Source organism: Saccopteryx leptura, chromosome X, assembly GCF_036850995.1.
Source record: "Saccopteryx leptura isolate mSacLep1 chromosome X, mSacLep1_pri_phased_curated, whole genome shotgun sequence".
NCBI lineage: Eukaryota > Metazoa > Chordata > Mammalia > Chiroptera > Emballonuridae > Saccopteryx > Saccopteryx leptura.
Window position 1 is genome coordinate 43411457 of NC_089516.1, and position 25937 is coordinate 43437393.

The 25937-nt window shown below is 46.1% G+C and overlaps 1 protein-coding gene across 2 annotated transcripts; it reads right to left on the minus strand.

Annotated features, from left to right (window-relative positions):
- Positions 1-6294: 6294 nt before the first annotated feature.
- Positions 6295-24799, minus strand: PPP1R3F (protein phosphatase 1 regulatory subunit 3F). Of its 2 annotated transcripts, none has more exons than XM_066356838.1 (4): positions 14736-14826; positions 13939-13994; positions 12409-12488; positions 6295-8626 (listed from the first exon to the last, which is right to left on the minus strand). In XM_066356838.1, the coding sequence occupies exons 2-4, from the start codon at positions 13970-13972 to the stop codon at positions 7334-7336; spliced, it is 1407 nt and encodes a 468-aa protein (XP_066212935.1). In that variant the 5' UTR covers positions 13973-13994; positions 14736-14826; the 3' UTR covers positions 6295-7333. The 2 variants fall into 2 exon arrangements, with proteins under 2 accessions (XP_066212935.1, XP_066212934.1); XM_066356837.1 differs by lacking the exon at positions 14736-14826 and adding an exon at positions 23772-24799 and having other exon boundaries at positions 6296-8626.
- Positions 24800-25937: the final 1138 nt, after the last annotated feature.

Below are 25937 nucleotides of genomic sequence, written 5' to 3' on the forward strand. Positions count from 1 at the left end.
TCTCCTCTCTAAAATGAATAAATAAAAAATTTAAAAAAAAAAAAATACTGGGCCTAGTGAGAAGGAAGAGAAAGGAGAAGAAGACCAGGAAGGCCCTGCAAAGGACTGTGCAGGGCTGCTAAGAACATAAAAGGCACCCAGGGCCTTAGTTTCCTCACCTGTACACTAATGGTAGAAGTCCAATTGACATCTCGTGGAGTTGTAAAAAAAGCACGATTCATGTAAAGTGATGATCCAGTGCCTAGCGCAAAATACCATATTTTTTGTTCCATAAGATGCACCTGACCATAAGATACACTTAGGGTTTTAAGGAGGAAAATAAAAAAAATATTCTGAACCAAATGGTGTTAAAATATTTAATAAAATACCGTATTTTTTGCTCCATAAGATGCACTTTTTTCCCCCAAAAGTGGAGGGGGAAATGCCTGTGCGTCTTATGGAGTGAAAAATATGGTAATTCAGAGGTAAATGCTGATGGTGTTGCTATTGTTACTGTTACAAGAATGGTTCAATCTTAACTGGTGACATGCTGTTCTCCCCCACAGGATGGACGCCTTGTTCCCTTCGAGGTTAAGCCCCATCTGTCTACTTCTGTGGCCCCAGTGTGGAGACCATGGCAGTCACCACAGAGGCCTGGTGAGGGAGAGGGTGTTTGATAGGCAGAATAATAGCCCCCCAAAAGATGTCAACATCCTAAACCGCTGAACCTAGGGTATGTCACCTAACATTTCAAAAAGAACTTTGCAGATGTAATTAAATTTTAGCATTTTGAGAGGGGGAGATCATCCTGGATTATCTGGGTGGGCCCAATGTAATTACAAGGATTCTTATAAGTTAAAAAAAAAAAAGGCAGGAGAGAGTGATTTGATGAGAGAAAAACTCAACTGGCTACTGCTGGCTTTGAAGATGGAGGGAAGGGGCACTAGCCAGGACTGCGGGCAGCTGGTGAAATTTCTGACCTCCAGAACTGGAAGACAATACTTCTATATTGTTCTAAACTACTATTTGCCGTAAACTTGCTACATTATCAATATGAAACTAATAGAGGAGGGAACACATGTCCTCCCAACTCACTTCCTTTCTCCCTCTCAGGCCCCAATTTCTGTCAGAAATTCCCAGTGCTGTGGCCCTTAAACATGGTGTCCCTGTGCCCTCTGCTAGCCTCAGAGACAGGGGGAAGCTGAGGAGGGTACAAGTACCCTGGGGAGAGCCCAGTCCCCTCAAGGGGGCAAGCTGGGAAGGGGCCCGGGATACAAGGAGGCCCCCACCCTGCACATTGTCCACCGCTATACTACAACACTTGAGTGTAGGGACAGGGTGTCATGGCTGATCGTGACTGTAAGAGTTCTAGAGGGGCCTGATGACAGCTGACATTCACTCAATGTTCGCTCTGTGCCAGGCACTGACCTAAGTGACTGACGTGCTATCTCATTCAACCCTCACCACAACCCTGTGAGGAGCAAAATGCAGCACAGACAGGCTAAGTAATTTACCCATCATCTTACATGGTGGCAATTTAGTCCTGGACTGTGTCACTCCAGAGCCCCTCCCCTCCCCCGTCCTGCTACACTGCTTGGACTACTAGATCAATCTAATGGGTCACAAGTGAAAGCCATTACATATATTTGCCCCAAAGCTTAGTGATCATTAGCTCCCTTTTATGAATGAGGAACTGAGGCTTGGGGAGGATAGGTGATTTGCCCATGGTCATACAACTTGGAGTTCTGGCTTTTAAATGAGATCTGCCTGATTCTAAAACCATATATGAATGAAGTCCAAGGGGAGATGGATTCCAACATCTGAGGACAAAACTCTAGATCCTATCCGTCCCCTGAGAGACAGGGATGCCCCTACTCCATGGCTGTTGTCAGCAGACACAGAATAAATAATTCCCCAAAACATGACTTCAATGCGCAGGGCTGAGGAAGACTGGGTAACTTTCCAGGACTGAAGGCAAGATCCTGACCCCAAGGGAGGTTCTGAAGGAAGTAGGCGATCTACACTTTGTGGTCTAGACAAGGAAAGCAAGGTCGTCTGGAGCTTGTGTGGAAGAGTCCCAGAGAGCCACATTACTCCCACCTCTCACTGCCTTTTATTTTAGTCATGGTTTCTTTTGTGCTTGGTTTTTGCCTGAGAAATGTGCATATTAATGAATATTAATGAATTGCAAATTCCTGAAAAATGACCCAGGTCAATCAGGCTATTATCAACATTCCAGAAGTCCCCTGGGTCCTTTCCCTCCTTGCCCCAGAAGTAAATACCATCATGACTTGATGATAATCATTCCCTTACTTTTCTGTATAATTTTACTACTAGTAATGGATTTGTTTTGCCTGTTTTTGAAATTTGTGTAAATGGGTCATACATGTGTAATGACTTGTTTGGCTTCTTCTACTCAATGGTATGTCTGTGCAATTTATCCAGACTGTTCCATGTAGTTGTAGGTTTTTCATTTACATTGTGAAATATTACATTCTGTGAAGATACAACTTATTTATACACTTATTGTCATGTCTGGATTTTCTATTTGTAGTTTTTCATATATTCTAGGTTTGAGCCTTTTGTCACTCATGTTTCAATGATCTTCTCCCAATGTATGTCCCAATTTGAGATTTTTGCTCTTTATGGTGTTTTTTGATCAATAGACATTCTTAATTTTAATGTAGGTAAATGTTTTATCGTTTTTATTTATAGTTAGTGTTTTTGTGTCTTATTTAAGAAAAACTTTTCTACCATGAGTATATGAAGGTATTCTTCTGTTAAATTCTTAAAGCTCTCTGACATTTGCCTTTCACATTTAGGTTTTGAATCCACCTAGAATTCCTTTTGTGTTGTGAGGTAGGAATCCAATTATTTTTCACTATGGAAAACAATGTTCCAAATACTGAAAATTCAACCATCTCCGCTGGTCTCACAGTACCTCCTTGGCCACCTACTCTGTGTCTCTGCAAGAGTGGGTCTGTTTCTGAGACCACTGATCTTTCAGTGGTCTATTTGTCAACCCTTACAGTAATATTACACCATCTTAATTGCTATACTTTTATAATAAGTATAGGTGTCCTGGATAGTTGGCATTTAGGCATAAATTCTAAGAATTTACTTATTATGATGTGCGCGCGCGCGTGCACACACACACACAAATCTATTGGAATCACGACTGGATTTGCCCTGAACGTACAAAACAGTTTAGAGGGAAATAATAGCTTAATGACATTGATTTTTCCATTTGATGAACACATACATCTATGAACTGCTACATCTATTTAGTCTTCTTTAATGTCTTTCAATGTTTTCTTTTTTTCCAAAGAGATATTGCTCCCTTTTGTTAATTTCTAAGTAGTTCATAAATGGTATCTTTATTAAAACTTTTCTTTGTTGTTAGCAATAAAAGCAATCTATTTTTAATTATGGATTTTATATCAAAATCTTTTAAAATTTGTAATAACACTAATAATTTATCCATGGATTATTTTGGATTTTCTACAACAGTATCATCTACAAATAATGACAATTCTTTTCATTTCCAATCTTTATATATTTTCTTTTCCTTGCTTTATTGTGCTTGCTAGGACCTCCAGTACAATGCTCAATAGAAATGGTGACAGCAGGCATGCTTGCCACATTCCAAATGTCAAAGCTCTTAAAATTTCACTTCTAAGTATGTAGTTTATTGTAGATCTTTGTAGGTACCCTTTACGTTGAGAAGGTTTATTCAACTAACTTGCTAAGTTTCTTTAAATCATGAACAGATGTCAAATTTTTTCTAACCTTTCTCTACATCTACTGAGATAATTGTGGTTTTTCTTGTTTAATTAACTAATGGGGCAAATTATGCTGATTGAGTTCAAATGTTAAACCACAGTGCAGTTTGGGAATAAATCCAATATGGTCATATTATATACTTTTTTAATATACACACGTTCCCCAGCTTATGATAGTTCGACTTACAATTTTTTTTACTTTACAACGATGCAAAAGCGATATACATTCAATAGAAACTGTACTTTTTTGAATTTTGATTTTTTTTCTGCAGGCTAGCAACATACAGTACCATACTTTCTGTGATACTAGGCATCAGCAGCAAGCCAAAGCTCCCAGTCAGCTACAAAACCACAAGAATAAGCAATCAATACTCTACAGTGTTTTTTGTTGTCATTTTTTGGATATCGTGTTTTATGTTTTCACATCCCATCATGTCTACCAAACATCCATCTGTGTCTTCTGCTTCTGATGAAAAGACAAGGAAGGCAATTACTTTTGAGGTGAAACTCAAGATAATTGTCCAACTGCAAACTGTTATTAAGTGTTCTGGGCACATTTAAGGTAGGCTAGGTCAAACTATGATGTTTGGTAGGTTAGGTGTGTTAAATGCATTTTCAACTTACGATACTTTCAACTTATGATTTACTGGGAAGTAACCCTTCATAGTCAAAAAGCATCTGTACTGGACTTAGGCAGTGATATAGACTGAACATTTTCGTCCCTTCAAAACTCGTACAATGAAACCTAATCCCCAATGTGATGGTATTAAGAGGTGAAGCCTTTGGGAGGTGATCAGGTCATGAGGGAGGAACCCTCATGAACAGGATCGGTGTCTTTATAAAAGCAGCTCCAGAGATTGACCTCATACCCACACTCTGTGAGGACATAGTAGGAAGAGTTGTATGTGAACCACTAAATTGACCCTCACAATATACCAAAACTGCAGGCACCTTGATCTTGACTTTCCAGCCTCAGAAGTGTAAGAAATAAATATTTGTTGTTTATTTGCCACCTAGTCTATGCTATTTTGTTACAGCAGTCTGAACAGACTACGACAGGCAGTTATCACTTGGTTTAAAATATCTGCATCTGCCTGACCTGTGGTCAATATAGTGGAACGCTAAGGTCACCAGGTTCAAAACCCTGGGCCTGCCCAGTCAAGGCACACGTGAGAATGTGAGAAGCAACTATGAATTGATGCTTCCTGCTCCTCCTCTCTTGCCTTTCTCTCTCTCACTCTTAAATCAATAAATAAAATCTTTAAAAATATATATCTACATCTATTTTCTTGAGATTGTTCTGTAATATGCTTTTCACTCATCAGGTTTTAGTATCAAGGTTATATCAGCCACATAAAATGAATTAGGAATGGTTCCTTTTTACACTCTGAAATTTGCTCTTGTAGAATTGGAATTACTTGCTCCTCGCGTACTTCACCAGCAAAACCATCTGGGCCCAGAGTGTCTGTGTGGAAAAACACAGGCTACAGGTTCTGATATTTAATAGGACAACTCAAGATTTCACGGGGTTTTTTGAAACGATTTTGGCAAGACATGTTTGTAGTAATTTGTCCATTTTATGTAATTTTCAACATGATTGGCATCAAGTTGCCTTTTCAACACTGATCAGATTACCACATTAATGGAAGGACACCAACACATCCAGACACCAACAAAATCCAAATAGATTTTGATATTTGACAAAGTCTGAATATCCTCATTGGAAGAGAGAAGAAATGTGGGTGGGCTAATTTGTTTTCACTAGCTGCTTTCCACTTCCAGACCTCTGTGATGCCACTTACTCTGACTGGACTGCCCTCTCTTCCCCTTTATTACCTGGTAGATTCTTGCTCATTTTTAAAAACGCAGTTCAGGCACCATGTGCCCTAAAGCTTCTAGAGTCCCCACACTAGGTTGAGCATCAATCCTGGGGTCCCACAGCCCAATGTCCCCATCACTGTTCTAACCACGCTCCACTGTAATTCTTTGTCTCTCTCCCCCATACACTGGGAGCTCCTTCATCTGTCTTCAGAGAGCAGAGGTGTCTTGTGGAATGGAACTGAGCTTATAATCACTGAGTGACCAACTAAATTCTCCAGCCATCTCTCTACAGTTCCCCACATACATGTTTGCTCTTTCGGTTATTTCATTCAGTGGGTGTTGGTTGAGCACCTACATGTGCCAAGAACTGTTCTAGAAGAGTGGCAGGTGAGCTAAGAGGAAAAGGAGGGGAGTGTGGTGTCTTGGAAATCAAGTGAAGAAAGGATTTCAAGGTTGAGATGATCAACTGTGTCAAATGCTACCAATGGATCAAATAAGATGAGGTATGAGACTGGACCATTGGGATAACAACCAGTGACCTCAGCACTTTTTATGAAGTGGTTAAGCAAAAAATCTGATTGCAGATGTTTCAGAAAAGCACTAGAGTCCTGGAGGAAAATAACTGAAGAAAGTTAGTATAAAGTTTTGCTGTGAAGAAAAGTAAATAAATATATAGTGTTCATTTTGCTATGCAGAGTTTTTATTTTGCATGTAGTAAATATATCTATCCTTTCTTTCAATGCTTCTGGGTTTCCTGTTTTGTTAGAAATGCAATTTCTGTGGACAGCAACTCTGGTATGAATTTTTTACAGCACACTAACGCCTCTGTCCTTTCTGTGGCCTTCCCAATCTTCTGGGCAGAAGGGTCTCCGTGCTGGTGTCTAAGGCTGTTTTTTTGTTGGTAGTTTTTTTATTTTTTTTAAAGTAACTTCAAAGTCTTGCGGCTGATTCACAACCAATATCCCCACATCCACAGCTGACCACATCCACCACTTTAACCACGTGTGTGACAGCAAACCCTCATGTGGCTGTTACTCTTTTTCCCTCCCTGACAGAAGGTGGAAATGACCAAACGACCTGCCCCCCCAGAAACCACCAGACCACATGTATCACAACAATAAGGTAAAGCAACACAGATCCTCAAGGACATATTGAGGACACATTGAGCAGCAGGCATGACCACGTCTCCCACACCCCAAGTCCCACGTCCCACTGTGGTCCTCCCATATGACCAGCCTGCACGCTCATTCCCAAATAGGAGAAGACTGCACAGCAAGACACATCATTTCTCATAGAGCTCTATTGTGGCATATAATAATAGGTACTCTATATAAATTAAATTAAAAATAAAGCTCCAGCAGGTTGCACAGGTTGGCTGTTAATAAATATATCTCTGGATAATTGTGCCCCAAGACCAGCTCACGACTACTCTCCCTCGTCCAGAGAATTATACAAAAATAAATACGGGCTCGGGGTTGGGGGGGGAGACATGCCCAGTTCCATTCTGAAAGGTCTCATTCCCACTATCTACCCGTCCCCTGCTGCTCTCCACTGTTCCCTGCACAGGAACCCTGTGCTGTCGGGAGAGCTCAGGGATGGGGAGGCCTCTCTCCAGTCGAGTATTCTCAGAAGCAAAGGAGCCCCTCACTGTATAGGTCCACATCCCATCTGAACCCTCTGGGGGTGGTGCAGGGGCTGCTCCCCAGACCCCAGAGAGAGGGACACGTTGTTGCTGGTCCCACAAGCAGCTCCTATGAGAACCAGGCCAGAGAGAGGCACAGTGCAAGCACCAGGAGGGACATACCACTGTTCAGAGCCACAGGTACCACCACCAGACCAGCCAGGACCCCCAGAGTCTGGGTCAAGGGCCCCCAGAGTTGGGGAGGCAACACACACACACATTCTGCAGGGGCTGCTAGGGTGGGAGACCTCTTTGTGGACTCAAGGCTTAGGCCTGAACACTCTTCATCCTTTGAAATCACATGGGGCCTAACCAGGCTGGGACAGACTTCAGCCCCCGAGGTATCAAGATGGGTGAGGCTTGGTCCCTGCAGGACAGGGGCTGCTGGCTCCTTGCCAGATATAGGAATCAAGCTGTCTGCCCACTTAGTAGTAAACTCCGTCTGGGATTCTGTCCCTCCCAGGAACCCAGTCACCCCAGATATCACCCTGTTCGTGTGCAAAGAGTCAGTGTCCTTGCACGTCTCCTTCTCTGGAGCTGTAGTGAACTGACCCTCTCTACCTAAAACCACAGGGCTGTCACGTCCTGAGCCCTCGGCCCATGGGAGCCACACATCTCCCATAGTGGCTGCCACAGAACGGGCCCCAGAGAGGATTTCCGGAGGCGACTCCTTGGGGGTGCCCCCTTCTGGGCTGGAGGGTATCATGGAGAGCCCCTCTTCACCCTCCCCCTCCTCATCAGGGTCCTCAGTGTCCTTGATGAGCTCCACACCACGCCCCAGCCGGGCATAGTGCAGTGTGATCTCCTCCGCCAGGGCACTGTTCAGGGCCCGCTCAGGGCCAGGCCACTTCAAGATCAGGTCACGGTCCGTGAGTATGCCCAGGGGATGGCTGGGGGATACCCCCCCATCTGTGGAGCCCTCCCCACCACTTCCTGCCCCACCTGCAGCCACAGCGGCCCGCAAACGGCTCAAGTGGGACAGGTAGAGCTGCTCCAGCTCCTGGTCAATGGTGTCCTCGCCAAGCAGCTCCTCCAACCCACTCATGACCGCCAAACCCCCAGGGGGCTCGTCCATAATAGCCCCGACCATGGGGTCCTTTCGGCCCCTTCCGTTCTCGCTCGACACTTCCCACGCAGCCTCCACCTGTTGCTGACTAGGATTCAGGAGAGGCCCAGCTGCCCCCTCACTTGCATCAGGCCCCGAGGCCTGGTCCCTGGGGGAGCCACCCAGGCCACAGAGAAAGGAGGAGGGGTGGATCCTGATGGTCGGTGTCTGGGGGAGCTCTGTGAAAGCCGCAGGCAGGCTGCTTCTGGGGACATCACCTTCCTCTGGTGGTTTGCCAGTCACTGTAACTTCAGCAACCTGGGAGAGAAAGGAAAGAAAATGAAGTAGAGCAGGGGATGGAACAAGCAGACAGTAAGAACTGGTAACAGCCCATATCCAGCCCCATAGGTGCTTCCAAATAAAAACTCCTTAAAGAGTCGTCTATATAATTCTCTAAATTCCAAAGACTGCCATCTCTATTAAAATGACAAAATTAGATAGAGTAAAAGGGGGCTTTCTCCAGATGTTAAAGCTGAGGTTCATGACTATAAGTAAAGACTGTTGATTGGCCTCCAAAACATATCCAGAACTTCAATATAAATTTATGTATATTTTTCTTTTAAAAAATTATTCCCTGCCTGACTGGTGGTGGCACAGTGGATAGAGCATCAATCTGGGATGCTTAAGGACCCAGGTTCAAAACTCTGAGGTTGCCAGCTTGAGTGCAGGCTCGCCAGCTGGAGCCCCCTGGTCAAGGCACATATGAGAAGCAATCAATGAACAATTAAAGTGACACAACTACGAGCTGGTGCTTCTCATCTCTCTCCTCACTCTATCTCTCCCTTCCTGTCTGTCTCTCTAAAATATATACATATATTTCCTAGCTCTGTCTTTTTTTAAATTTATTCATTTTTTCTAGAGAGGAGACAGAGTGAGAGAGAGAGAGAGAAAGAGAGAGAGAGAGAGAAAGAGAGAGAGAGAGAGAGAGAGAGAGAGAGGAGCAGGAAGCATCAACTGTCATATGTGCCTTGACCAGACAAGTGCAGGGTTTTGAACCAGTGACCTCAGTGTTTCCAGGCCGACACCTTATCCACTGCGCCACCATAGGTCAGGCATAGCTCTGTCTTTTGTCAAGGCCAAGAAACAGTAGCAAATCTAGTAGCAAAAAACCAACTTAGTGCCATATCTAAATACCATTCTCCACTAAAAGGAGTAAATGGCTGTTTCTAGGTTTGGGGTGAGTAAAATACCAGATGAGTCTGGGACATACTGCCATAGCACAAGGTGAAGAAATGCTCAAAGACTGATGAGTATGGGTCAAAAGGACTCTGGAGCCAATCTAAATAAGCTTCCACTGGCCAGAGGCAGTTTAATTTAAACATCAAAAAAATAGGGATAATGGATTGAAACTCCTCAAATATGTTTAAAATTCATGAGTTAAAAATGATATACCAAAACCAAAAATCCTTTATTTGGTCACGTTTCAAGAAGTTGATTTCTTCTGAAAACTGATAAATAAAAAGGGGAAAAGTGAGTATTTATACAGCTTTTCTATATAAACTATATACCTTCAAGATATACACTGTCAAGGTAGCCAGACAGTTGATGTGGGAAAGTTTTTCTGTAGAGAAGAATTCCAGCTAATAAACAAAGTGGGAATAAGAGAATTAAACAGAATCAATTCTAGTTAAGTTAATTTAATAATAATAGAGTATAGCAAATAAATTAATGTAATAAAATTAATAGTCTAATAAATTAATAGTGGATTAGAATTAATAAATTAATAAAAAATTGAGTAAGAAATGTGTTTCCACATGGATGCAATCAGCCATATCCAGACTATGGAAAACTCTACAGGACAAATAAGGTTTCTTGAACAAAATATGAGAAAAGTGAGGGAGATTTAAAAATTTAAAACAACACATCAATCCATCAACCAAATGCAATGTGTTGACTTTGTTTGGATCCTAAAATACTTATGAGATAAGAAAATTTGAACACTGACCAGACATTTGATAATACTTAGGAATTATTGATAATTTTCTAAAGTGGGATGATGGCACTGTGTTTTTTAAAAGAGTTATTAATTTAATGAGATACAAACTGAAGTCTTTATGGATAGGATTATGTCTGGATTTTTCCCAAAATAATTCCATAGAGAATGAGAGAGGGGATGGATGGGAGATAAACAAATAGGAATGACCTGACCAGGCGGTGGCGCAGTGGATAGAGCGTTGGACTGGGATGCAGAAGTCCCAGGTTCGAGACCCCGAAGTCGCCAGCTTGAGCAAGGGCTCATCTGGTTTGCGCAAAAGCTCACCAGCTTGGACTCAAGGTCGCTGGCTCAAGCAAGGGGTTACTCAGTCTGCTGAAGGCCCATGGTTAAGGCACATACGAGAAAGCAATCAATGAACAACTAAGGTGTTGCAACAAAAAACTGATGATTGATGCTTCTCATCATCTGTCTCTGCTCCCATCTGTCTGTCCCTATCTATTCCTCTGACTCTCTCTTTCTGTAAAATAAATAAATAAATAAATAAATAAATAAATGTTTAAAAGAACAAATAGGAATAAGCATGTGTTGAAATTTGTTAAAGCTGGGTGATGGGCATATGTCGGTTCATTATACTAGTCTCTTTACTTCTACCTATACTTGAAAGTTTTTGTAATAAAAAGTTAACACACACACATTAGCAAACATCGGAATCTCTCTACGTTGCTGCCAGCACCAGCACTGCTACCTGGACTGCTGTAGTAGCCTCCTCCTCATAGTCCCCCTGCCTCTGCCCCCACCCCTACAGTTCAGTTCCCTCACAGCAGCCAGAGGGAGCCTACTAAATCTTAAGTCAGATCTTGGCCGTTCTCAGCTCAGCCCTCCCATGGCTCCTTTGTCAGAGTAGAAGCCTGAGTCTTTCCCATGGGCCACCAGGCACGGTACAGTCTGTCCCTACCATCTCTCAAATGTCATCTCCTCCCCTCACTCACTGCTCCACGCTGTTCCTCACACACATTAGTCATGGCCCTGCTCCAGGACTTTGCACTTGGCTGGGATGTTCTTTCCCTAGTTGTCCACGTGGCTCGCTCTCTCACCTTTTTCAGATCTTTGCTCAAATTTCATTTAGCACTAAAGCAGGGGTCGGGAACCTTCTTGGCTGAGAGAGACATGAACGCCACATATTTTAAAATGTAATTCCATGAGAGCCGTACAACAACCCGTGTACGTTATGCATTATCCAATAAAAATCTGGTGTTGTCCTGGAGGACAGCTGTGATTGGCTCCAACCACCCGCAACCATGAACATGAGCGGTAGGAAATGAATGGATTGTAATACAGAAGAATGTTTTATATTTTTAACATTATTTTTTTTATTAAAGATTTTTCAGCAAGCCAGATGCAGCCATCAAAAGAGCCACATCTGACTCGTGAGCCATAGGTTCCCCACCCCCGCACTAAGGCCTTCCCTAGCCACTCTAAAATCTAAAGTTGCATCTGACTGATGGTGCACAGTGGATAGAGCATCAACCTGGGACGCTGAGGTCCCAGGTTCAAAAACCCTGAGGTCTCCAGCTTGAGAGCAGGCTCACCAGCCTGAGCACAGGGTCTCTGGCTTGAGCGTGGAACAACATGATCCCATGGTCACTGGCTTGAGCAAGGGGTCACTGACTCGGCTAGAGCCCCCCCACCACCACCCTGGTCAAGGCACATAGCAGAAACAATTAATGAACCAAAGTGTTGCAACTAGGAGTTGATGCTTCTCATCTTTCCCCCTCCCTGACTCTCTCTCTCTCTTCTCTCCCTCTCCCACAAAAAAAAATTTTTAATTAAAATATAAAGTAGCAACCTTGTCCTCCCCACTTCTTTCTCTCTTCTTTCTCTCCCTAAGTGTGCTTTGCACAGAGCAAGCGTTCAGTAAATATTAGCTAAGTTAATGAATGAGATTAAGATAAACTCAGATAAATAACTGCATTCTACTCCTCCACCATCAGGTACTGATTTGGGGGAATCTCCCTCCAACCTAGGGGGGACCCAGAGCAAGTCAGCCCCCATCACCCTGCCTCCCATTGGGCCATCAACCCAGAAGCTTCCGGAGCCTGTTTACCTGAAGTGTCATCTGTGGCCACGGACGGAGAGGGGTGGGGGCCACCAAGGGACCCACTGACTCCTGGACATCAAGACACTCTGTGGGAGAGAAGAGAAGGGTAGTGTTGGGAGTGAGGCAGGTGTCCATACAGGCCTGGTTTTGGTTACGAAAATCTGTTCTAGAGGGCTTGCGGGGTAATACTGAGTGGGGCACTTGAAACCATGTCAACACAATAAATTAAAAATAATTTTTAAAAAAGAATAAAGAGCCCAGCCTGTGTTGGCACAGTGGATAAAGCATTGACCTGGAATGCTGAGGTCACTAGTTCAAAACTCTGGGCTTGCCAGGTCAAGGCACGTATGGGAGTTGATGCTTCCTGCTCCTCCCCTCTTCTCTCTCTCTCTCTCTCTCTTCCCACCTCTCTTAAATGAATGAAGTATTTTTTATGTTTTTTTTTTGTATTTTTCTGAAGTTGGAAACGGGGAGGCAGTCAGACTCCCGCATGTGCCCCACCGGGATCTACCCGGCACGCCCACCAGGGGGCGATGCTCTGCCCCTCCGGGGCGTCGCTCTGCCGCGACCAGAGCCACTCTAGCGCCTGGGGCAGAGGCCAAGGAGCTATACCCAGTGCCCGGCCATCTTTTGCTCCAATGGAGCCTCGGCTGTGGGAGGGTAAGAGAGAGACAGAGAGGAAGGAGAGGGGGAGGGGTGGAGAAGCAAATGGGCGCCTCTCCTGTGTACCCTGGCCGGGAATCGAACCCGGGACTTCCACACGCCAGGCCGACGCTCTACCACTGAGCCAACTGGCCAGGGCCTGAATTAAGTATTTTAAAAGTTAAAAGAAAATCTGTTCTATACCCTGTCCACTTAGAGCATCATCCCAAAACATCAAGGTTATGGGTTTGATCTCCAGTCAGGGCACATACAGGAAGCAACCAATGAATGCACAACAAAGTGTGACAACAAAATGAATGCTTCTCTCCCCGCCCCCACCACCAATTAAAAAAATATATTTAAGCCCTGGGGGGATGGCTCCATTAGAGCACCTTCCCTATGTGCAGTGGTTCCCGGTTCGGTCCCCAGTCAGAGCACATGCAGGAGTGGATCGATGTTTCTCTCAAATCAATCAATATATTATTTTAATTTTTTTTTTTAATTTAATGTTGATTCTTTTTTTTTTTAATTTATTTTTTATTTATTCATTTTAGAGAGGAGAGAGAGAGAGACGAAGAGAGAGAGGAGAGAGAGACAGGGGGGAGGAGCTGGAAGCATCAACTCCCATATGTGCCTTGACCAGGCAAGCCCAGGGTTTCGAACCGGCGACCTCAGCATTTCCAGGTCGACGCTTTATCCACTGCGCCACCACAGGTCAGGCTATTATTTTAATTTTTAAAAAATTCTGTTCTAACCAATAGGCAGTTTTTCCTTGGAAACTTTCTGTGACAATCTAAGGCAGAGGTGCCTCTTCACTTGTATAGAAAGGAGAGGAGGAGGAAGAAAGAAATGGTAAATATAAGGTGAAACTCCTATCACCTGCCAATTGCTTACCCACAGCAGGAGTGTTATCATCAGTGCCCTTCATCCTCAGGTCTTCCTCATTAGGCCTGTGGGGGAGAGGAGAGAGCACATGGATCTGATCCCCTGAGAAGGCAGTTCTACCACCTACCAGCAACTTGTAGGCCTCTGCGATGGCCCACCCTCACCTGATAGCTGCTGTTTTCTCTTCTGTTGCCTCCTTCTATTCCCTGACTATAACAGTCCTACAGACCCGTAAAACATTTACAAAATACAATAAATAGTGACATATTAGGCAGAGGCAGCCACCATTATCATTTTCGAAAATTTCATTCCAGATACTCTTATGAAAGCACTTGGATTCTGCAGATATAATTTCACAGCTGACTTTGTCCATTTAACAATAGGAAGCACCATTATACACCTCTGTGTACATTTGAAATAGCTGCTTACTACTCCTATCACATGGGCTCACCATAAGGGATGTAAACAGTCCCATCCTACTGAGGAGCTAGGTTGCTTCCTCCATTTTACTCTCACAAAGCAGGCTTAAGAGGAAATTGTTGGGTATCGTTTTATGAAAACTCAGATCATTTCTTTAGGATATCTTCCTGGCTATGGAGAAGCCCATCTTTTCCAAGAAAGGGCAGGTGAGGACTGTGCGGCACAGGAAGCTGCAAAAGGGAGAAAGTGACTAGGGAATAGGAAAGAAGACAGCAGAAAATGAAGTCACCTGGGGCAACAGAGGCCTGAGTCCCACTGTCAACCCTGCGCCCATCCCCACATCAGCCTAGCAAGGCACCTAACCACCCTGAGCCTCACCCCCTCACCTTAAAAGAGCACAGGGGATTCAGGATGTGCACACCAAGCACAGGGCATTCAAGATAAATGAGGACATCAAGCCAGACACCAGGACCCGGAACAGAGCAGGGGCTGAATCAACCGCAGATAATTGTTCATCTTGGTCCTCCTTCCCAAGAGCTGAGTGGCATAAGCCAGGTGTATTTTATCCAGTCCTTGCCAAGGGGTGGGGTCACATGGATCATGGGGAACTCACTATTCTCATTCTCACAAATGAGTATCAAATGTCTGCAGATTAGGGCAGTGAGGGAAGCATTAGCTAAAACATGTGCAGAGATCTGACAAGAGCTGAGGCAATTGCTCAGACCTTTAGCTTCCTAGTGGTAACTTGATGATGTTGACATTTCTGAAAATGGTTGTAATTTTTTGAAAACACGTAATGAATTACCTTTATAAAAACAAAATAGCACTAGCTGACCCAAATACAGTAGTTACTATGGTGTTAGGCACTGTGATAAATGTTGCACATATACTATTAATTAAATCCTCACTGTAACCCTATGAGATAGGTACTTTTAATCCTCTGAAGTAAGCAGTATTACTACCATCCTACAGCTGATAAAATGGAAGCTCAGTAAATGGTTGAAGGTCAGCAGTGAGGATCAAAACCTAGGCTGGCCTTCAAGCTCCTAAGTCTGCTCTCAACCAACAAACTGCTGCTACCTGGATGGGGAGACGGGTTTTACCCCAACCCTATCTCCAATCCTGTCCAGGAGTAGATTGAGGGAAGCATCAATAACAAACAAGATCCCTATCTTCTTCTTTATTCAGGCTTTTCTTTAGACTTTTTGCCCACATGTTCATTCCCAGCTTTCCTGCCTTCATGGGACATGTAGCTAGGAAACCACCCAACACAGAAGTGGCTGCAAGAACTACTTTTTATTAGCACCCTCAGTGAAGAAACTTGAACTATACACATGGGTGCAGAGTTTGGAAACTCCGGAAGGAACTGTCTTTCTCCATGAACTAGGGCTCATGTGTCCCACCAGAGATCTTTGGCTGAGACTACTACAGGGCCTGGAGTGGGTGATGCCAGAAGCCCACTGCCTGTGGGCTTATCAATCCCTGCCTGTCATGGATAAGAAAGGGGACTTTGGAGCAAAAACATATCAGCTTGGTCCTGCACCAGTCCCCTCAGTGGTTCTAAAATCCAGATCTTTGGATTTGTGACCCGACATGACTTATGCTTATTTTGCTAGTATAGTCCTTCATTAAGGAAAATGTCATCTTCCTAGCATCTTCCAAAGCAAGCCTCTTCAAGAAGATCCACAAACATCTGACCTGTGGTGAGGCAGTAGATAGAGCATCAACCTGGAACATTGAACTCACAAGTTCAAAACCCTGGGCTTGTCAGGTCAAGGCACAAATGACAATCAAGCAATGAACAACTAAAATAAAGCAACTAGAAGTTGGTACTTCTCACTCCCCCATCCCCTTTCTCTGTAAAATCAATCAATAAAAAACATTTTTAAAAAGACACAGACGGACTCACTTCCAGGGGCAGGACTAGTCAAGCTGTCCCCTGCCATTTGGCCCAGAGCTGACGTACAAAACCACCAGGCTTCTAAAAGCCACTCCAGAGTCCTAGATGTATGTGAGAGAGAAGGGCGGAGCGGGGAACAGGAAGATTCAAGACACAGCCAATCAGCAGGAAAAGAACTCCAGTTCAGATGGAGAAAAAAATACAAAACAAATCCTTCAGCCCCCAGACAAGGAGCTCCATAGACAGAGTGTAAGAAGAGGGGCAAAAATCTGGTCAAGCAATTCAGCCAGCCCCAAGATCCAAACTAAGGCTCAAGGAGCAGTGTCTCGACCTTCACTAACTACACGCCAAACTGATAACACCCAAAGAGGGCTCCATTTTGAAGACAGTGTTTCTGTAACTTACAGGCGGTGGTGCAGTGAAGAGTATTGGCCTGAAATGCAGTGGACCCAGGTTCAAAATGCTGAGGTCCCAGCTTGAGCGTAGGATCGCTCGCTTGAGCGTGATATCATAGACATGACTCCATGGTCACTGGCTTGAGCACAAAGGTGGCTGGCTGGCATGAAGCCCAAGGTCACTCTGCTATAGTCCCCCAGTCAAGGCACATAGGAGAAAGCAATCAATGAACTAGGTTGCTGCAATGAAGAATTGATGCTTCTCATCTCTCTCCTTTCCTGCCTGTCCGTCCCTGTCTGTCCCTCTCCCTCTCCACTAAAATTAAAAAAAAAAGACTGTTAAGTTTAAAAACTAAATAAATAAAAGGAAAACCTAAATATCCTTGAACTGTCTTTTATAGTAAACATTTGAGGGCAGCTATGACTTCAATCTAAAGGATGATGAGACAAATGGAGTACGAATGTAGACTGACTCACTGATCAGTAACAGAGAAGAGGTGTTCTTAGAAAAATGGAGAGAAAAGAGATTAAGAACAAAACTGTACCTCCAGTGTGCTAATTTTCGAGAAGGAAACCTGCTTTTTTGGCACCAGCCCCACAAATGCCACATGGTTATCTCCTCAGGGGCAATGAGCAACAGTGGGCTGGAACACAGAGGCCTAGGGACATCTTGGACATGCATCCTTTGTTTGCTGGCAAGAACTAGTCAACAGTGCAGCCTAGAAGGGGCCTGCACACCAGTCTCCTGGGCATGGAAATTCTCACCATCCCCAGGAAACTCAATGGCCGCTGACCTCATATGGCACCGAGAAACCAGGGGGGTTAGATTTCAGAAAGAAGTGCCATCATCCCAGCCTCGGCCGGCCAAGACAAAATGAAAAAGTAAATCAAATCTTCAGTGAGCAAGCAGATAAAGGCTTACAACCCCCACGGGAAAGAGCAAAGCAGACTTTCAGTCATCACTGCCATCAACACCACCCAAGTCCTCCGTGAGCCCTCACAACACTTGTTTCCAAAGAACTTGGCCACCCCGAAGCAGATCATGCACTGAAACCCAAAGGAGAGCTCAGCAGGAGCCCAGCTCTCGTGTAGTCAACCTAAAGAGAAGGCTACTGAGGAGGGTGGAGACAGGTGGCTTCAGAATTCAGAAACCTGCCCTGTGATACTCAGAATCCGTTACCCTGAGCCATCTGCTTTCTGAAAAGCACAGGGTTTGAAAGAGGCTGTGAAAGCCACCAAGTTATGGGAGCACTGCCCTGTCTCTCCTAGCTAGTCTCGCAGAGTCAATGCTGTGATTTCAGGGCAATCCAACAGGGTGGAGGTAAGTTTCTTGTGCTATCAGCTTCTTTTAGAGCAGTAACTTCATTCATTTGGCAGTGGCCCGCAATAAGAAATACATTGTACATCATAATCCAGCACACCCCATGCATGTGTACATATAATGCATACATGTAATTGAGAGACAACACTTACCTTTATTATGATGTTGTGATGCACTGATTATTTCCTATGCTATGTGTTTGTTGGAGTCCAATAAATTGATTTAACATCTCAACAAAGGGGCATGACATGTAATTTTGAATCAACCCAGCTCTGCCACATACCAGCTGTGTGACCTGGAACAAGTTACTGAACGTCTTTATGCCTCAGTTTCTTCATCTGTGAAGGGGGAATAGAATTACCTACCTCAGAGAGCTGGAGTGAGGAAATATGGGGAAACGGCCTGTAAAGTGTTTGACAGTAATCCCCTCCACTTTCCCACCAAGGGAAACTGAGGCTCTGAAAAGGAAAAGTAACTTGGCCAGCATTGCCCAGCTGGTAAGACACGTCACCTAACCTGATAGAGCAGTTAAAAACTGGGGCACTAGAGCAGGACGTCCCCAGCACAAATCCCAGGTCTGCCACTTTTGTAGCATGTAGCCTCAGGCCCATGTCCCTAACTATGATACCTTACCAGTTTTCTGTGGAATAAAAAAGGATCGCTTTCACATTAAGTCTTCACTCTCCAACCAAGATGACCCCTAGCCCATCCAGTTTCAACTTTGATTGTTCTGGTTTCCCCTAAGGCTGCCAACTTGGTAATAGGTTGGGTTCCCATCCATTCAGCTACAGGTGCACCTAAAAAGTCATTGAGACCTTACTGTGCATCCGCCCAGTGACAGATCCTGGAGACACAATGGTAAGCAAACCCGACTAGGAAGCTTATAATTTACTGTAAAGGAAGGCATCAAAAAAAATACTCACACTCATTCTTTCAACAAACATTTATTGAGCACCTGTTAAGTGCCAGGCACCACGGCAGGCCCTGAAGGAATACAGAGGTGAATAAAAGTGGACCATATCCCTACCCCTCACGGAGTTTACAGTCTAGCAGGGCAGAGAAGGTCATCCAATAATCCCCTAATAAAGGTCTAACTACAAACTGAGGTCAGTGCCTTCAGAAAAGGAAAGAAGTCCTAGAACAAAGGGACCCTGGGCCAGACTACAGGTCAGAGCTTAGGATGCTTACAAGGAAAACAAGGGAGGGGAAGGGGATTGAGAAGCTGCTCAGAACACTGCGTGGAGAGTGAGGAGTTTGAGGCATCTTTGGGACACCACCTAAATGGAGACACCGAGTTTGAATATATGAGGGCAAAAAGGGGAGGAGGGCCAAGGAGAAAAACAAGGGCCGGGGAGTTAGAAGGGAAAGCAGCAGAGCGCGGTCCCAAGGCAAGCGAAGAAAGTGTTTTAAGTAGAAGTGCTCAATCGCTTCAAGAAGAAAACCAAAACCCCACCTATGGAATCTGACAGATGTAGTGGGCCAAAGCAAGTGTAAGCAACTCTTTAGAGCAGGGGCAGCAATGAAGGAAGGATGATTAGGTGCTGGCCAGGAGCAGTGTGAACAGAGGTGGGATCAAAGGACAGATTTTTAAGACAGTAGAGATGCTGGCATGTATAAAGGCTGATACAGGATCAGGTGAGGAGAGCAAAGAAAAAGCTACAGGGAGAAAAAGGGAAACCGATTATGTCAAGTTCTGGAGAAAATGACAGAAAATGGAACCCAGAGTATGAGTGGAGGACATGGCCTGAGGGAAGAAAGGGCCCCCTCCTCCCCTGTAACACTAACAGAGAAATCAGTGTGCAGGCATGGGGGCTGCAAGTCGTGGGGAATTCCATTCTTATGGCTTGTTTGGTTTTTTGAAGCAGAAAGTGAAGTCAGGAGGTAAAGAACATTTGAAAGAATCACATCAGGGAGACAAGAATGGATCAGAAAAATAGGACTGCCAGGCAGAGTGGAAAATGATCCTGAATTTGTGATGATACTCCTCTGCTCTACTACATGGCATTCTCTAACAGGGTTTACCTGCTTGACTGATGGGCACTATGTAAAGACCAGGGCCTGAAGAGATTGGAATGAACAGACTTCCCAGAGGAAGCACTCTTTAGAACTAAAGGATCAAAACGAGGAGAATGCAAGGGGCACAGGACCAACATTCCCAGTGATGGAAACAGCAGGGCAAAGGCCCTGAGGCAGGAAGAGGCAAGGCACCTTGGAAAGACCATGGTGATCGGAGCTAAGAAGGCAGAGGATGGTATGAAGTGAGGCTAGTAGCCATGGAGGCCAGATTTGGGGAGAGGGCAGGGGGTACATGACGTCCATGCTGAGGCTTTCTTGGTCTTTGTTTTTAAGAGAATCAGGACACCTCCTAAAGATGTTAAACCAAGGCAGACCAGGAGGGCTCCTCCCACACCAGCCCTGGGACTTTGAACTCTGGGAATCTCAGTTTACTCAGCCAGGAAAAAGGGATAAAACAGTTTATCTCACCAGGAATACTAAAGGATTAAATGACACTTGGTATGCAAATAGCCAAGTGCCTAGACCTCTGCCAGGTCTCAAATGACAAGCCCTCTGTACCTGTCACTTTCCACCCAAGTCTACCACAAGCCCTCTGACACCTCAGTAGCAGTTTGTATCTTTTCCCCTGTTTGAACCTAGCACTGTGCCCAGCACATAGTAGGCCCTCAATAAATGCTTGCTGATGGATCATCTCTAAACCTAAGGGATAATGCCTGGTCTAGCAACTCAGGGGATGCAGCCATTTTGGTTTCTGAGCTGTATCCCAATGGCTACTTTTGACTTCTCCCATGCTTCTACCTGATGTGGCTGCACCCAGTGCACGATAGGCCTGCAGCCAACACTTTGTGAATGGGAAGATCTCTACAACAGGGCTCCAGCAGGTTAAGGCTATCTCCTAAGATCCTCCACCATTTCCAAAAAGGCTGGGTCTCAGGAGGTAATTGTTCTTTAACGGTGCTCCAAGTCACCCGCAGCACACAGATTTTCAAACAATAATAAGTTGAAATGTACTCGCCAAGAAAGCCACCAACCTACAAAGAAAATCTTATCGCTGATCTTGCAATGAGCACCAACCGTCCCTTTGCAAGAGCTGAGATCAAAAGATAAAGAAGCTATCAAAAAGCCATCTGCCCACTTAAAATAATATCATAAGTCATGTTAGGAACCACAAACCTGGGGCCAGATACCAAAACAATTGTCTAAACGGGCTGCTTCATTTCTCCTTAAAACCACCCATGTATTTTAAAAGAAAAACACCCTCTCCACCCACCTTGGCCCTGCGAGTTTTGACTTCTGTTCCCTTCCTTTCACACTCTAAATGACCAAACTCCGTTACCCAAACTGTTGCGTCTTACAGACTGGTCTCCCACAACAGCCGCTGGGATGAAGACTTAGGAAAAGGTGGTTCTGAGAAACTGGAACAGCTCAGTATCTTGGCTCTGGGTGATGATTACACAAGGACATCGATATGTAAAAATCCACTGAGCCCTACAATTAAGATCAGTACACTTAAAGCAGCAATTCATCAATAAAAAAAAACGAAAGAAAAAGGAAGAGCAAAGTATAACATGCTGGGAACACCAGGAGCAAAAGGCAGAATTTGTCCTGAATCCTAACAGGCCTTCAAGAGGGGCTATTTAAAAAAAAATGCCCCTAGCATCTCCTCCCTGGTCCTATCACTTACTAGCTGAATGAAGTTGAATGAGCTGGCTTACCTCTGAGCTACCTTTCCCCCCCTCTATTAAATGAGCACAATAGCACCAAAAGCACACAGCATGCATAGCAGGACTCAGGACAGAACGGACTCAAAGCTCTTAGCACCGATATCAGTACATGCCAGCCACTGTTATCTTTTGCAGCTACCACCATGCTTCAGTTACCTTGCCCATGTTTGCTGTGTCCAGTCCAACCACACAAAGTAACCGTCACTCCCCTTTAGCAGATGAGAACATTGAGGCAAGGCCACACAGCTGGTGACAGGCAGAGCAGAGTTTGGGAAAAGAATCCAAGAAACTGTATGTGTGATTCCCTAAGTACTAATACTAGCTAACACCTATATGGCACTACTATGAGTCAGGCTAAGTTCTGAGTGCTTTTTACTTGTCTCCTGTGAAGTAGGTATTATAATTGTATGTTTTACAGATGAGAGTACCTGAGGCACAATGCAGCCGGCCAAGGTTACAAGGCCAATGTAGATGGCACATCTGGGATTTGAACTCAGGCACCGATGCTAGAATCCACATTAACACTGCAAGGAAAGCCATGCTGCCTGTACCCCTTAGACTAAGGCTCAGGTTACTATGGGGCTCACAGGATCAGTAAGTGGGTGCTTGCCTCCTTGCTTAAGTACCCAGGCAAATCTGCCCACCAACTGAGCTAAACCGTTCTGAACCACTCATAACTTAAGGACTTGCCAGGACCACAAACATCTTGGTGCAGCAATATATACAAGGTCCAAAAAGCACTTTCCCATTCCCATTCTTCTCTCCACCAGGGAAATGTATAGATTTCCCATGTGTGCATGGAGAATCTACTTATCCCAGGCTAGACTAAAGTGATCCCCCCAAAATTAAGCCTATCTGCCACCCTTGAAGAACTCAGAGCTTGCCCTAGCCAGATAGCTCAGTTGGTTAGTATGTTGTTCCAATATGCCAGGTTGCCTATTCAGTCCTGGTCAGGCACATACAAGAATCAACCAATGAATGCATAAGTAAGTGGAACAACAAATCGATGTTTCTCTCCCTCTTAAAAAAAAAAAAACAAAAAAAAACGAACTCAGAGAAAACCTAGGAGAATCTTGTTTCAGGGCTTCCTGGGGTTAACTGGTTCTTTCTCCCAGGCCCTGAATAGTCACAGTTAGTATGGCAAGAACAAAGGACAAAAGCTTCAAGTCCAGGCCCATCTGACTCTGGCTCTTCCAGAGCCAATGCTTCTCTGAGAGAGCATGGACTCAGCCACTCACCTCCGCAGGAGGCCTCAGACTGGATTAGAGCATAACAGTAAAGAGAGTGCACAGGCTTCAAGGTTAGTCATGGCCAAAACAGAAAGGCCAGGTGCCATCACTTCCTAAACAAGTTTCTCTATGAATACCTGGTTTCCTGCTCTGTCAAATGGGGATCAGATTCCCTGCCTCCCAAATGGAAAGGCCCCTGGTCCACTCTACCATGTCACTGCAGTTCTCTCCACTCCATCACACTGCCTATCATTCACACCAAGTGCATTCCCACCTCAGGACCTTTGCACTTGCTGCCTAGAACATCTTTGCTCCCATGTGTGCATAACTGCTCCTCTCTATCATTCAGGGCTCAGTTTAAGTGGCACATTCTCAGAAAAATCCTCCACTTCCTTTTCTACAGACTCTCTCCCTCCATCTTTGTGCACAATTTTTATCATCATCCTGGGCTGATTCTCAAAGGCCCTCCCTGAACACCCTCTCTAAAACAGCTATTCCCTCCCAAACTTTCTCCCTTTACTCAATTTTACTTTCCTCTCAGCAGCTAACCTTATCCCTGTCTCTTATCTACTTGTTTTTTCCAGCTGTCTCCCATTGAAGCCTATATGATCCTTGAGGGCAGGAAAGATGTCTGTCTTGTCCAGGGCTTTACAGTGGAATTCAATAAGTGAATAAAATCCCAGTAATATTTGGCCTCCATTACTCTTTGACTAACTGACTGAATGCACCCTCTTTCCTGTCCTGGAGAGGAGGCCTAAAGGGTTCCTGGATCAGGATGCTTGTCCTCCATCCTAGACACAGCCCTGCCTTGGCGGAGGTGGCGCTGGCAGACATTACCTGCGCCTCACCGGCTTCATGCAGCTCTTCAGCTGCCTGGCCTCAGCCTCCACGGGACCCTGGGACTCAGGCTGTGACTCCAGCTGCGGCAGCTGCTGCTGCTGGGGCAGCCCTTCAGCATCAGTGGGTGTGGGAGCGGGAGCGATCCGGAGCAGGACTGTGTAGTTGCGGCCGTTGTTGTTGGCCCAGAAAGTGCCCTCGGGGGTCTCATAGCGCACCACGAAGTCCAGGCGCGCCCCATCGCCCGCGCCCTCAGCAAAGGGCAGCTGGAAGGCAAAGCGGTCAGTGCGGCCGCCGTCGTCGGGCGAGGAGGACGCCTGGCCAGAGACCAGGCCAAGGCCTGGATCCAGGATGGGATCTCTAGTTCCTGGTCCTCCCGCTCCTGCCCCCGGCGGGTTGCGCGGGACATAGCGCGCTGGGTGGTCGCAGAAGGAAGCCCAGCCGTCGTGTGAGGCCCGCACGTGCACCGCCTTCTCGAAAGAGCGGTTCAGCACGCGCACCAACCCGCGCAGCACCGGCGGGCGCCCCCCAGGCACCCACACCCCGGCACCCCCGGGGACCGCTCCGGGAGGCGGCAGCAGCGCCTCCAGCTCCACCATGACGCGCCCCAAGCGCTCCAGACGGCCCGGTGCAGGCGGCAGAGAAAATGTGGGCACCAAGTAAAAACCCCCGCCAGCGGGGACGGGGCACAGCGGTGAGGGCTCAAGGCAAGCTTCCTCTTCCTCCTCCCCTTCATCCCCATCCTCGCCATCGTCGTCCTCATCAGCCCCGCCGCCGTCGCCATCTTGCCCGGCCACCGCCGCCATCTTGCCCGCCCCAGGCCCACCCCATGGCCGGTAGCGGCGCAGCTGCGCCAGCGGCAGCCCCAGGGCCTCGTCGGCGAACAGTACCCTCCGCGGGGCCGCCGCTGCCTCGACAGAGGTGCGGGGCTCGCCCGCGGCCGGCGAGGGAGGCGCAGGAGGCCGCAGCGGGGGCTCCACAGGGGCCGTACGCGCCATATCGGCGGCGGCGGCGGCACCGACGGCACCGGCGGCGGGACCGGCGAGGGCAGGGCCTGAAGGGGCGGGCAGCCAATGGGAAAGCTCACACACGGTGGGCTCCGGCTCACGGGGCCGTAGGCGGTGAGATGAAGACAGGTGTATCAGACAGCCAATAGGAAGCCGCGCGTGGGTGACGTAGGCGGCAGGAGAAGCACGCAACCAATAGGGATGCCCGAGAGTGGGTGGTGTAGGAGGCAGAATGATCAGTGAATCAATGGGGAGGCTTGAATGGGGTGGTGTAGGGGCTGAGATGAAGAGAGTAGAAACACTAATGGGGAAGTATAGATGAGCAATATTGACATCTGGGCGGCGGGGAAAATGAAATGTATACAAGCGATGGGGGTAGCAGGCAGCGAACAGAGGCCCGAAAAGTAGAAGATCCCAGGGTTGCGTAGGTAGGTAGTGGGATGGAAGCTAGAGACAGTGAACAGCCAATGGGGAGCCGCGCGCTGGTGGCGTAGAGAAAGGGTGAAGATAATAGCTTCAGCGAGTCAATGGGGAGTCTTGTGAGCGTGCACGTAGCCTTCAAGGGGCGGTACCAGGGTGGATCTAGCCAATATAGAGGCAAGAAGGAAACTGAGAGGCAATGTGTATGCTTCGGGGGCGGGACTGGAGGGGTAGAGCCAATGAGAGTGGGCGATGAAGGCGGTAGCAAGGAAAAGAGTTGGCAGATAGCCAATGGGGGAGCTAGAGGTAAGTGAAACAGAGTAGTAGAGGGACGTGGAGGCGAGAGGTGAAAGAGCGGAGCCAACTGGAGCATTGTAGGTTGTGTGAGAGAGGAGATGAAGAGCCAGTAAGAAAGCCAGAGGAGAGGAAGATGCGTAGGCAGTCTGGGCTTTTGTGTGTGTGTGTGTGTGTGTGTGTTGTGTGTGTGGGGGGGTGTCAGAATGCCTCTGGTGAATGCATTTACCCTTCTTCCTAATACTCCGTAATTCCCCATTGCCCCCCAGCTCTGAATTCTCAGAGTCCCTGAAGACTTAGACTGAGCACTAGTGTGAGATTGAAGGAAGCAAAAAAAGACTCTACTGTCCAGTTACTGGATCTCCTCTGCCCATCTCCAAGCCTTTGCAAGAATGCCCCTGATTGTCATCCTCAGCCTTCACCAGGACTTGGCACCATTACGAAT